Source organism: Macaca fascicularis, chromosome 5 (genome assembly GCF_037993035.2).
Source record: "Macaca fascicularis isolate 582-1 chromosome 5, T2T-MFA8v1.1".
Lineage (NCBI taxonomy): Eukaryota > Metazoa > Chordata > Mammalia > Primates > Cercopithecidae > Macaca > Macaca fascicularis.
In genome coordinates, this window is record NC_088379.1 from 144,200,066 (window position 1) to 144,212,167 (window position 12,102).

At 38.5% G+C, this 12,102-nt stretch overlaps 1 protein-coding gene across 36 annotated transcripts in view; it reads right to left on the reverse strand.

Moving 5' to 3' along the window:
- Positions 1-833: 833 nt before the first annotated feature.
- ELF2 (E74 like ETS transcription factor 2) overlaps positions 834-12,102 on the reverse strand; it is a 121,675-nt gene continuing 110,406 nt past the window's right edge. For 27 of the 36 annotated variants that reach the window (XM_065545510.2, XM_074040477.1, XM_065545499.2 and 24 more), the window contains 4 exons: positions 10,894-10,980; positions 4,846-5,038; positions 3,304-3,654; positions 834-2,575 (listed from right to left, as the gene is read on the reverse strand). In XM_065545510.2, the coding sequence (XP_065401582.1) occupies positions 1,951-2,575; positions 3,304-3,654; positions 4,846-5,038; positions 10,894-10,980 (1,256 nt within the window). In that variant the 3' untranslated portion in view covers positions 834-1,950. The remainder of the gene's footprint in view (positions 2,576-3,303; positions 3,655-4,845; positions 5,039-10,893; positions 10,981-12,102) is intronic. The other 9 variants (XM_074040488.1, XM_045391856.3, XM_015450844.4 and 6 more) reach the window with 1 other exon arrangement.

Below are 12,102 nucleotides of genomic sequence, written 5' to 3' on the forward strand. Positions count from 1 at the left end.
TAGGTATAGCATAAAATAATTGTTGCTCTAAATGACCATTACGGAAGACATGACTAAACAAATGAAGTCACAGTGCAATAAACAAGATAATACACTTAAGTGCCAAAGCACTTAATATCAATTTTCAAACCTGAAATATTTTGGAAATGTTTTAAAAGGAGGTAGAATTTGAGAGTAACTCCCAAATGGGAAAAGAATCAAGTGAGTTTTTCTTTGAGATTTTATATAAAAGTATCATCAACACATTTATGGAAAAGTTTAACAGATTACAAAGGGAACTGTTACAAACAATCTCTGACCTAAGTAGTATGTGATCAAATGCACAAATAAAAGACAAAAAATATTAAGTATGATTTAATCTAAATTTCTAAAAGATGTAAAAATAGATACCTTTTCTTTGTAGTAGAAAAGAGCATTAAGATATGTAGTGACAGACAGTAGTGAAATTACATAGTTTATATAATCCTTCAGATACCTTAACTTCCTAATTTGTAAAAGGGCTAGAAGAGTAATTGTTCTTTTTATCCACAAAAGGTCTGATTGTGAAACAAATGGTTTGAAGTGTTTTATAAATATAAATTCTTTAAGTGCAGACAACTAAAATACTAAATTCATTATGTTAAGCAGAACATTATAGTTCATCATTACAACTAGAAAGAAACTGGCAACATGCAGGTATTTGCCAAATATTAATATAATGGAACAAAACAGAAGTAGAATTTCTTCATGCAGTAGTTGGGAAGGAGAAATAGAGATATTTTATCACTTCTTAACTAAAACATGTCTATGCTGGCTTTTAAATATTGTTAAAAATATCACCAGAGACCAAAACAGAAGATAAATTTCATTTCTATATTTCAGAAAACCTACTTGAATACACTTTGAAACAAGAGTACAACAAAATAGAATATACTTCAAATGTTGAATATACAAACTATTATAGTTCAAATCTGAACACTGGTATTTCCCTCATAAACTTCAACTGAAAAAAAAGAAAGAAAGAAAGAAAACTCCAGGTATTAGAGCTACCTGACAAAAATTCATGCTGAGCCTGAACTTCCAAGTGACAGCAGAACTGAAAATGATATGTCTGCACAAATGCCAGGGCTGAGTGACACAGGCATGTTACAGCAAAAGGCCAGAGCCAACTGTTAATCTGTCCACAATTAAGAAACTGACAGACTTAAACTACCATATAAAATGTTACATGTAAATTCTATAACAATACTGTGCTAGGTACAAGATTTTTAAAATTTTTCTTTTAATAAAAAAGCTTTACACAAACAAGCCATTAGCTTATTTCAAGAAAGAAAACCGAAAATTAGTCTAAGGCCTTTGTTTTAAATCAGCTTAAGCTATATGATATATATATATGTGTGTGTATATATATATATATAAAAAATCGCACTAGATCTTTTTTTGCTATCCTCTTTCTGAAGTTTTTGGGATCCATTCTTCAATTCACATTCTAAAATACCTATATTAGCAGAGTCTTCACATAGCACCAGTTAAGTGAGAACTGTGCGAACACAGTAATAATTGCTGGTATGCATATAAAATGCATCAAAAATTGCTATATGTAACAATAAGATCACCCATCCCAACCCCTCCCACTGAAAACTATATAACCTCTTACAGAATGTTAGTGTTCCAAGTCTTAGTGTAACTTGATATCGTAGTGAGCTGCTTGGTCCCTTTCAATCCTTTTTCTTATTGATGGGTTCAGTTGTTTCCTACTGTAAGAGGCAGTTTTCTGTCAGCATCTCAATATGTAGTTCATTTCCCACTGAAACATGGGATAGGTAATTTATTTCCAGTAAGTCTGATTGTTTTCGTATATGCATTAAAAATGTTTTAAAGTCTTCTTTGACTTTTCTTGATGACTTCCCTTGCAAATGTTTATGTCAGTACTGCCACTAACAGCATGAAGTCCACGGTGGAGCTGCTATTTTATTTCTCACATGTCACTAGTCCTTCTGTTTTCATAGTTACAGGAAGGGCAATAGCTGAAGGTGCACTGACAACCACTACGTGGGTCACTGTCTTATTTCCATCTGCCGGTTTTTCTTCTACTAGCTGCAAAGTTTTCACATCATGTTCTTGCTTTTTTGCCACTGCTTCCGATTTAACCTCTGGCCCCTTTATGACTGCACTGATAACTCGAGGAGGAGTCTGGCCAGATGCCTGCTGAGTAGGCATTGATAGTCTCATTACAGGTGTACCATGAGCTATTGAAACAGGGGTAAGTGCTCTCACAGCCAATGGGGTTCCAACAATGTTAATGCTTCCTGATCCAGTCAGATTTGACTTTGTCTGCAGTTGACACTGTGCAAGCTGTGTAGCTGGGATGGTAATAATTTTGGCAGGCTGCATGGTGATTTTGTCTCCATTTTCAGTAGAAGCTGGCATCACAGTAGGGATTGTCTGAATGACTACCTTTGGAGAGGTCGCTGTTGTTGGACTAGTGCTGGTTATTAATGGTGCACCTGCATTAACTGACTGAACTGCCACAGTTGAAATTTTCTGACCCAATGATGTCATTACAACAGGTACCTGCATTGCCACACGAACTGTCCTAGTACATTAGAAAGAAAAAAGCTGATTATATTTAATGCCAAATGAGAAAATAGGTCTCCTGAGTAAAAGATGAATACAAATCCAAAATGTGTAAAACTAGTGCTCCCAAATTTTACAGAGATACTGGCAATTCCTGATGTCTGACACAAACATACCATGACACAAATATATTTTAAAAACTAAAGCCTACATTAAGCTCCATCTATAAAACCATAAAAACCAATTCAGGTAATTTAAGACATCTACTTTTGTTGTTGTTGTTGTTGTTGTTTGAGATAAGGTCTCGGTCTGCTGCCTAGGCTGGAGTACAGCGGTGCAATCTTAGCTTACTACAACCTCCAAATCCTAAGCTCAAGTGATTCTTCTGCCTTAGCTTCCTGAGTAGTTAGGACTACAGGTATGTGACACCACGCTCAGCAATTTTTTATTTTTATTTTATAGAGAGGAGGTCTATGTTGCCAAAGCTTGTGCTGACCTCCTGTCCTCAAGCAATCCTCCTGCCTTGGCCTCCCAAAGTGCTAGGATTATAGGCATGAGCCACTGAACCCAGCAAGACATCTACTTTAACAACAATAAAAAATATAATTAAAATATCAAGCACTTTTCAAAGTCCTGACAACGCTGTGTTCTTAGAACACTAATATTAAGCAAAGGGACATTTCGCTTTCACCAAGGAGACTTTTTTAAAAAGTAAATACATTATAACTAATGGTTTGCCTCACTTACCTTGGAGCTGCTGTTGCTGACACAGATGCATTGGTAGTAGGAGACCTGGATGAAGCATCGTGCCCAGGGGAAGTGATATTCACAACTCTAGCGACACCCTTCTCTGCTCTGGAGCAGTTTATAGGGGATGAATTTTTTCCACTGCGAACAGACGATGCTGCTTTCAGGAGACTTTCTGCAGACAGTGACACTCGTTCTAATGATTTTTCATCAGTAGCTCCTGCTAAATCTTCATTACAGGTTTCACTTTTGTCATCATCTATGACCACTATGTTTTTGGGCATATCCTTGAACTGATATACAAGCCTCTGTCCTTCAACCTTTGCAAGAATTCCCCTTTGGTAGTAGTATCTGTAAGGGGAAAATGTACCAAATGAATCAAGTATATTATTTCTCCACCCCACTCTACCCCCACCAAAAACACTATGTACAGTGCATACTAATAGAAACATTCCCTTATCCCTAATAACAGATGAGAAAAAAACAAACTCTTACTGCCTAGACTGCTCAAAAGGTTACAAATTTAGAGTAGGAATCAGGTTGGAACCTGGCGCCAAGGTCCTACAAACTTAAGATCTATAAAGTAGCTGAAAGTTCATTCGTTTTCTTAAAAGAAATAATTTACCTTACCATTGAGTATTTTACTATACTGACACTGGTAGAAATTCTTTTCTGATTTACATAGGTTATAAAAACAAACTGATATTACTGGAAAAATTATCTAAGCCACACTTAAACTTAGTAGAGATTTGCGAATACTGTCACATAAACCATGTGTTCACTTAAAAACACCTTTAATTAGAAGAAGCCATGTACTTTCCAATGAAAGAATTTTGTGGGTTTATCAAACTGATTATTCTTTTTTTTTTTTTTTTGAGACGGAGTCTCGTTCTGTCGCCCAGGCTGGAGTGCAATGGCACAATCTTGGCTCACTGCAACCTCTGCTTCCTGGGTTCAAGCGATTCTCTTACCTCAGCCTCCTGAATAGCTGGGATTACAGGCGAGCACCACCACACCCGACTAATTTTTGTATTTTTAGTAGAGATGGGGTTTCCCCACGTTGGCCAGGCTGGTCTTGAATTCCTGACCTCAAGTGATCCGCCTGCCTCAGCCTCCCAAAGTGCTGGGATTATAGGCATGAGCCACCATGCCCGGCCAAACTGATAAAACTTAAATTTTCCTATCAACATAAATCCATTTATGACAAACTCCTAAAAACTAAAATACAAATTAACTTTAGGAACCATAATTTGTTTAGGCTTAATTTTTTTTAAGCCTACAACTTCACAATTTCTATTAAGAAATAGTCCTAAGTACAAAAGCACATTTTCTGCAAAAATGAATTTTCCAATTATGTTAAAATTATAAGCATGTAGACTAAACTCCTATCTCCTCATCTACTTCCAAATCTAAGATGCTCCTCTAGAATATCCCCCAAAGTTAAAAGTTGTAAAGGATTTTCAGCTTCTCTTTAAACAGCTAATAGACAATATAAAGAAATACATAAATTTTGTGTCAATATTAGCTCAATTGCATTTTTACCTCAAAGCTCGTCCCATGGTTTCGTAGTTCATGTCTGGTTTGTTCTTATGCTTTCCCCAAAGCTTAGAGACAGCCTTTGAATCCACCAGCTTGAATATGCCTTTTTCTCTCTGAGTCCATTTAATATACCTGGGACAAGTATTTTTATCTTGAAGTAGATCTAAAAGAAACTCCCACAAATAGGTTGTGTTTCCTTTAAAAACAATGACAGACATTGATTACAAATTCATTAACATAATTAAATACATAATTAAAAGCAAATAAAGTGTCCTTCATCGTAACTTAAAAATCCTGAATATACTTGTTTCTACATTTATTTTTTTGGAGATGGAGACTTGCTCTGTCATCTAGGCTGGAGTGCAGTGGCACAACGTCGGCTCGCTGCAACCTCCACCTCCCAGGTTCAAGCAATTCTCCTGCCTCAGCCTCCCGAGTAGCTCGGATTACAGACACATTCCACCACACCGGGCTAATTTTTGTATTTTTAGTAGAGACAGGGTTTCACCATGTTTGCCAGGCTGGTCTTGAACTCCTGACCTCAGGTGATCCGCCCACCTAAGCTCCCCAAATTCTGGGATTACAGGTGTGAGCCACTGCGTCCAGCCTGTTTCTACTTTTAAAAAATGGTATCCACTACGTATGCTTACAGTTACGATGCTAAAATACAGATTCTGGCGTTTGTACATTACATATCACCCTATCCTAGATTTTGAGTTCAGTAAAGGCAAAGGCATAATTGCTTAGGCAAAGTTAACCTGAATTAAACAGAATCAAGTTTATTAGTTTATACAGATTTAAACTCTGAATAAAATAAATTTGTTTACACCTTTGTTTATCATATGATAAGCCTAAATTCCATGATCAAAAGGTACTTAGTAATTTTGTTGGATAGGCAAGCAAAATGCAATGAAATGTGTAAAACTTTTAGGCATCAGACCTAGGATCTTTTTGTAAGAAACTTACTTTTCTTTGATTCACCTACAGGCATGAACTCTGAGGTATATATATTATAAGTGCAAACTACCCTCAACCCTTTAAGCATTTTCTTATCATTTTCCTCTGTACTACCAGTCAATTAAGACTTGATAGCAAAGAACTTTACTGTTGGCTGGATGTGGTGGCTCACGCCTATAATCCCAGCACTTTGGGAGGCTGGGAGGCGGGCGTATCACCTGAGGTCAGGAGTTCGAGACCAGCCTGGCTAACATGGTGAAACCCCATCTCTATTAAAAGTATAAAAATTAGCTGAGCATGGTGGCGTGCACCTGTAATCCCAGTTACTTGGGAGGCTGAGGCATGAGAATCGCTTGAACCCAGGAAGCAGAGGTTACAGTGAGCTGAGATCGCACTACTGTACTCCAGCCTGGGTGACAGAGTGAAACTCTGTCTCAGGAAAAAGAAAAAAAAAAAGAACATTACTGCCTCTAAAAACAGATTAAAAAAAAAATTTCTAATCACTTTCTACTGATTACACCCAGTAGACGGAAGATAATATTTAAAGGATTTCATTGTTTATACTTATATCTTAAAATCTGAGGTCCTAAAATGGAAAAATATGGTAATTCCTTAAAACTAGTCAAGTATTCATCAAATGTTAACTATAACATTAGCTCTGGATCACATTGCTAGAAAAATTTTAAAATGAGGAAATATTAGAATATTTCTTCAGAACAAAATGCTTATTCATCACATATCATGCTTAAGGAGATGAATTTAAAACCTGGTCCCTGCCTCAAGGAATTTATAATTTAGTTGAGAAGGGAAAAGAAAGTAGATGACAAGTTAAACAACAATGCAAGAAATAAGTAACAATTTGAAACAATATAAGGTCTATCACAAAGCAATGCATAATTAACTATATCCCAAGTAATCATAGAAAATAATGTCTGTGGGATTCCAGGAGTGAAAATAAAGTGGACTGAGAGGCCATCATGAAGTCTTGGAAGATGGCTAGGATGTGCATAAAAGAACGAAAAGGAATCTGGGTAAGTAAAATAAAAAAATTAATCCCAAAAGGAAGAAAGTATCACACTCTTTTTTCCCTTATTAAGGAGGGGAGAGTAGTGGGCAGCAGTCATGAGAAGAGGCTTTTCAGGTTGTTTTTATTTTATTCCCTTCATAACCTCTAGATGCCAAGTTCTTATTAATAGAAGGCTGGGCACGGTGGCTCATGCCTGTAATCCCAGCACTTTGGGAGGCCAAGGTGGGCAGATCACCTGAGGTCAGGAGTTCATGACCAGCCTGGCCAACATGGTGAAACCCTATCTCTACAAAAATACAAAAATTAGCCAGACATGATGGCAGGTGCCTGTAATCCCAGCTACTTGCAAGGCAAAGGCAGGAGAATCACTTGAACCCGGGAGGCGGATGTTGCAGTGAGCAGAGATCACGCCACTGCACTCCAGCCTGAGCAACAGAACGAGACTCCATCTCAAGAAAAAAAGAAGAAGAGAAAAGAGTCCCGAAACGGCCACCACTACCCCAACACCTTCAATCAAAATACTGATGTTTTTTCTCTGGCATTTCACTTTCACTGTGGCTTTCCCTGAAAATCCAGTAAATTCATTAATAACGCAGAGTTGAGCCCATTATGCATCTGTTGACCTAAAAAAGCTGACCTTCGGCCAGGCGTGGTGGCTCACACCTGTAATCCAGCACTTTGGGAGGCCAAGGTGGGCGGATCGCCTGAGGTCGGGAGTTTGAGACCAGCCTGGCCAACATGGAGAAACCCCATCTCTACTAAAAATATAAAAATTAGCCAGGTGTGGTGCCACATGCCTGTAATCCCAGCTACTCGGGAGGCTGAGGCAGCAGAATCGCTTGACCCCAGGAGGCAGAGGTTGCGGTGAACTGAGATCGCGCCATTGCACTCCAGGCTGGGCAACAAGAGCTAAAATCCATCTCAAAAAAAAAAAAAAAAAAAAAAAAAAAGCTGACTTTCAACTTCACAATGTTACATTTGTATCTCTAGGATTCTATTACATCAGCATCACTACCTAAAAACTATTAAAATAAACCATGTATAATCTTCAGTTACATAAAAATGTGTAGCTGGGGCATTTTTATTTTGTTCACATAGTAGTAAGTGTGAGTAAAGATTTTATCTGAAAGAAATTTTTGTATAATATAGACAATGCCTTGCATATAAGATATCTGAATGTTTCCATGTTTTGAATTAAACTCATCAAAACCCCTCAGGTTATCTTTAAATACTCACTGCACCCACGTTGCCATCCCCAAGTTAAAATGAACAATTCTAAGGAGGCCAAGGCTGAAGGATCACTTGAGCCTAGGAGTATGAGAATAGCCTAGGCAACATAGGGGGACTCGTCTCTACCAAAAATTTTAAAATTAGCCAGACATGGTGGTATGTGCCTGTGGTCCTAGCTACTTGAGGCTGAGGCAGAAGAATACTTTAGCCTGGGAGGTTGAGGCTGCAGTGAGTCATGATCATGTCACTGTATTCCAGCCTGGGTGAAAAGAGTGAGACCCTATCTCTAAAGAAAAAAATTATTAAAAATTCTATTTCTGATTTTAGGGAAAACAGGATTCAGAAAGAGAAGCTTTCTTTACCAGGTAACAAGGAATTTGCCTATGACAAACATTATTATCATAATTTTACAAAAGAAAAAACACTGGCTGGATTTTGAATATAGGTTTGACTGTAATAGCTTTAATTAATTACATTATAACACACTGCCTCAAATTTAATACAAGACTGAAATTGTAATGAGATATGATTTAAATTGGTAAAAACTGGTCACAGACTTTTTCTCCAGTCTTAAGCAAAAGATGTTCGAGTATAAGTGATACCACTGAGGATAAGAATTATTTAAAAGACAATAGTAATAACTGTATATTTATAGTTTAGTTTTCTAATATTTACTATGTTAACTTTTAAAGTTTTCAATATAAATTAAAAGAGGAAACCTAAAATGTTAGAAGTGTACAACAACCAAAGACAAACAAGGAGGTAAGAAAAGTATTCTAAGCCTCCCCCAAACTGGGTCACCAGTTCCTGAATAAGTGTTCAATGTCACTTTTTTGTTGTTTTTTTTTTGGCCTATCGAAATACCAAATTTCTTGGAAGGCTTACTGGAGACAATTTTCTTTAACTAGACTTAATTTCTGTTTTAATTATTTAAAATTATTAAGTCAAACCACCTGATAAGGACAGAATAAATTTAAATACATTAATGTAAAATTTATCCAACTATTGAATATTGGTCTGAAAACACTTATTCATGAAAGTGATAAATTTTTGGTTATCAGACTGGCAGACAGAACACATCTAAAACCACTACTGAAATGACACTTTATCTGTCAGAATCTGAGTGACAATAAAATTAAAGGCCAGGTGTGGTGGCTCATGCCTATAATCCCAACATTTTGGGAGGCCAATATGGGAGGATCGCTTGAGGCCAGGGCAAAATAGGGACATCCTGTTTCTACAGAAGATTTTAAAATAAAATTTAAAAAAAGGTAATAAAAAAGTAATAAAAATAATATTAAAAAGAAATGTCACTTGAAGTCATCTTATTCGACAAATTAAGAAAGCACAGAATGGGGGAGATTTGGTGCTGTTTTTATCTTTAATCAGGATACACGAATTCTAAAGCAAAAATAGACAAGGGGCAGTGGCTCATGCTTATAATCTCAGCACTCTGGGAGTGTGAGGCTGGAGGATCTCTTGAAGCCAGGAGTTCGAGACCTGCCTGGGCAACAAAGCATGAGACCCCATCTCTTAAAAAAACAAACAAAAAAAATTAGCTGGGTGCGGTGGTGTGTGCATGTAGTCCCAGATACTTGGGAGGCTATAAGCAGAGTAGTACAAGGCTGCAGTGAGCTACCGTCACGCCACTGCATTCCAGCCCTGTCTGTAAAAGTAAGTCAATAAATAAGCAAATAAGCATGGTTTTGTTCTGAATTGTAACTGATGTGACTGAAATTTGTTGACTGGAAAATTAAAATTTAGCTCGCCTTGAATTCTTGCATTGCTTCTAAACAGTTAAGAAGTTATGAGGGCCGGGCGTGGTGGCTCAAGCCTGTAATCCCAGCACTTTGAGAGGCCGAGACGGGTGGATCACGAGGTCAGGAGATCGAGACCATCCTGGCTAACACGGTGAAACCCCGTCTCTACTAAAAAAATACAAAAAACTAGCCGGGCGTGGTGGCGGGCGCCTGTAGTCCCAGCTACTCGGGAGGCTGAGGCAGGAGAATGGCGTGAACCCGGGAGGCGGAGCTTCCAGTGAGCTGAGATCCTGCCATTGTACTCCACCCTGGGCGACAGAGAGAGAGACTCCGTCTCAAAAAAAAAAAAAAAGAAGTTATGTATCAGGCTAGGTGCGGTGGCTCATGCCTGTAGTCCCAGCACTTTCAGAGGCTGAGGCGGAAGGATCACTTGAGCCTAGGAGTTTAAGACCTGCCTGGGTGACATAGTAAGACCTCATCTCTACAAAAAACTTAAAAAAATTAAAAATAAAAAAAAAAATTAGCCAGGGAGAGTGGCATGCGCCTGTGGTCCCAGCAGCTCAGAAGGCGAGGCAGGAAGATTGCTTAAGCCCAAGAGGTCAAGGCTGCAGTAAGCCATGTTCACACCACCACACACCAGCCTGGGCAACACAGCAAGAAACTGTCTCACAAAAATAATAAAAGAAAGAAATTATCTATTAGAAACAAGGCTTAGTTGTAAACCCCTTTGAATTATGGGTACCTATATATGAGGATGGGTGCCATTATACATACACATATCCCCTAAGTCAATGGTTAAGGAGAGTATGTATCAGACTTCCTTAGGACTTTTTCCAAAAGTCCCTATATCCCCCATGATATAACTATGGCTACACAATCTCTGTGGTGTAGGAACTAGGCAAAGGTATTTTGAAAAAGCTCCCCCCATGATGCTGATACATCCCTTATTAAGAACTATTACCAACGACAGTATTCTCATATGTGCATGTACTAGAAATAATTTTCTTACAAATGCAAAAATGTCACCTAACTGAAAAAAAAATCATCTCACTTCCAAAGCAACCCTCCCCACATTACCTTTTCCTTCTCTCGGTTTCTTCTTTATACCTAACTCAGGAGACCCATTGGAAATTGGTGATTGCTGGGTCTTTGGTTTACGGCCAACTGAAAAAATAAGATATTGAAACCATACATTGAAAACAAGAAAAATATGAGAGGCATGATTAGCAGACTTTCTGATTACACATTATTCATTTAAATGGACACTAACTTGTAGATAAATATACTCTGTATGAAAAGCTGCTTCTAAAAGGAGTACTAAAAACACTTCTGTATTTTACATTACAGCAGTAAGTAGTAATCTCTGTCATACACATTGGCAGAGCCTCGATTGCCATATACATTGGTCAGAGCCTTGATTTGCCAATCTTTTTTTTTTTTCTTTTTTTTTTGAGATGGAGTCTTGCTCTGTCGCCCAGGCTGGAATGCAGTGGCACGATCTCGGCTCACTGCAACCTCTGCCTCCCAGGTTCAAGCAATTCTCCTGCCTCAGTCTCCCAAGTAGCTGGGACTACAGGCGCCTGCTACCACACCCAGCCAATTTTTTGTTTTTTGTTTTTTGTTTTTTTTTTTTTGGAGACGGAGTCTCGCTCTGTCGCCCAGGCTGGAGTGCAGTGGCGCGATCTCGGCTCACTGCAAGCTCCGCCTCCCGGGTTCACGCCATTCTCCTGCCTCAGCCTCCCGAGTAGCTGGGACTACAGGCGCCCACAACCGCGCCCGGCTAATTTTTTGTAGTTTTAGTAGAGACGGGGTTTCACCGTGGTCTCGATCTCCTGACCTTGTGATCCGCCCGCCTCGGCCTCCCAAAGTGCTGGGATTACAGGCGTGAGCCACCGCGCCCGGCCAATTTTTTGTATTTTTAGTAGAGACAGGGTTTCACCATATTAGCCAGATGGTCTCAATCTCCTGACGTCGTGATCCGTCCGCCCTGGCCTCCCAAAGTGCTAGGATTACAGGCATGAGCCACCGTACATGGCCTTGCCAACCTTTTATATTAGTGTAGCAATAGAAACAAATCCTAGTAAAAACTTAATTTGTTTTCTGTTCTATAGGATTGGGAGAAACAGCTTTAGCAACTTATTGCAGAAGATCTGATAATTTGCAAAGCTCTTTGAACTCAAATGAGGAAAAGTAAAAAACAACAAACACTCTCTACTGCTCTGGATCAGTTAATTCACCAGAATGTAAGCATAAGTGTTTCAATTTCCCCACTTCCACATGCAGATA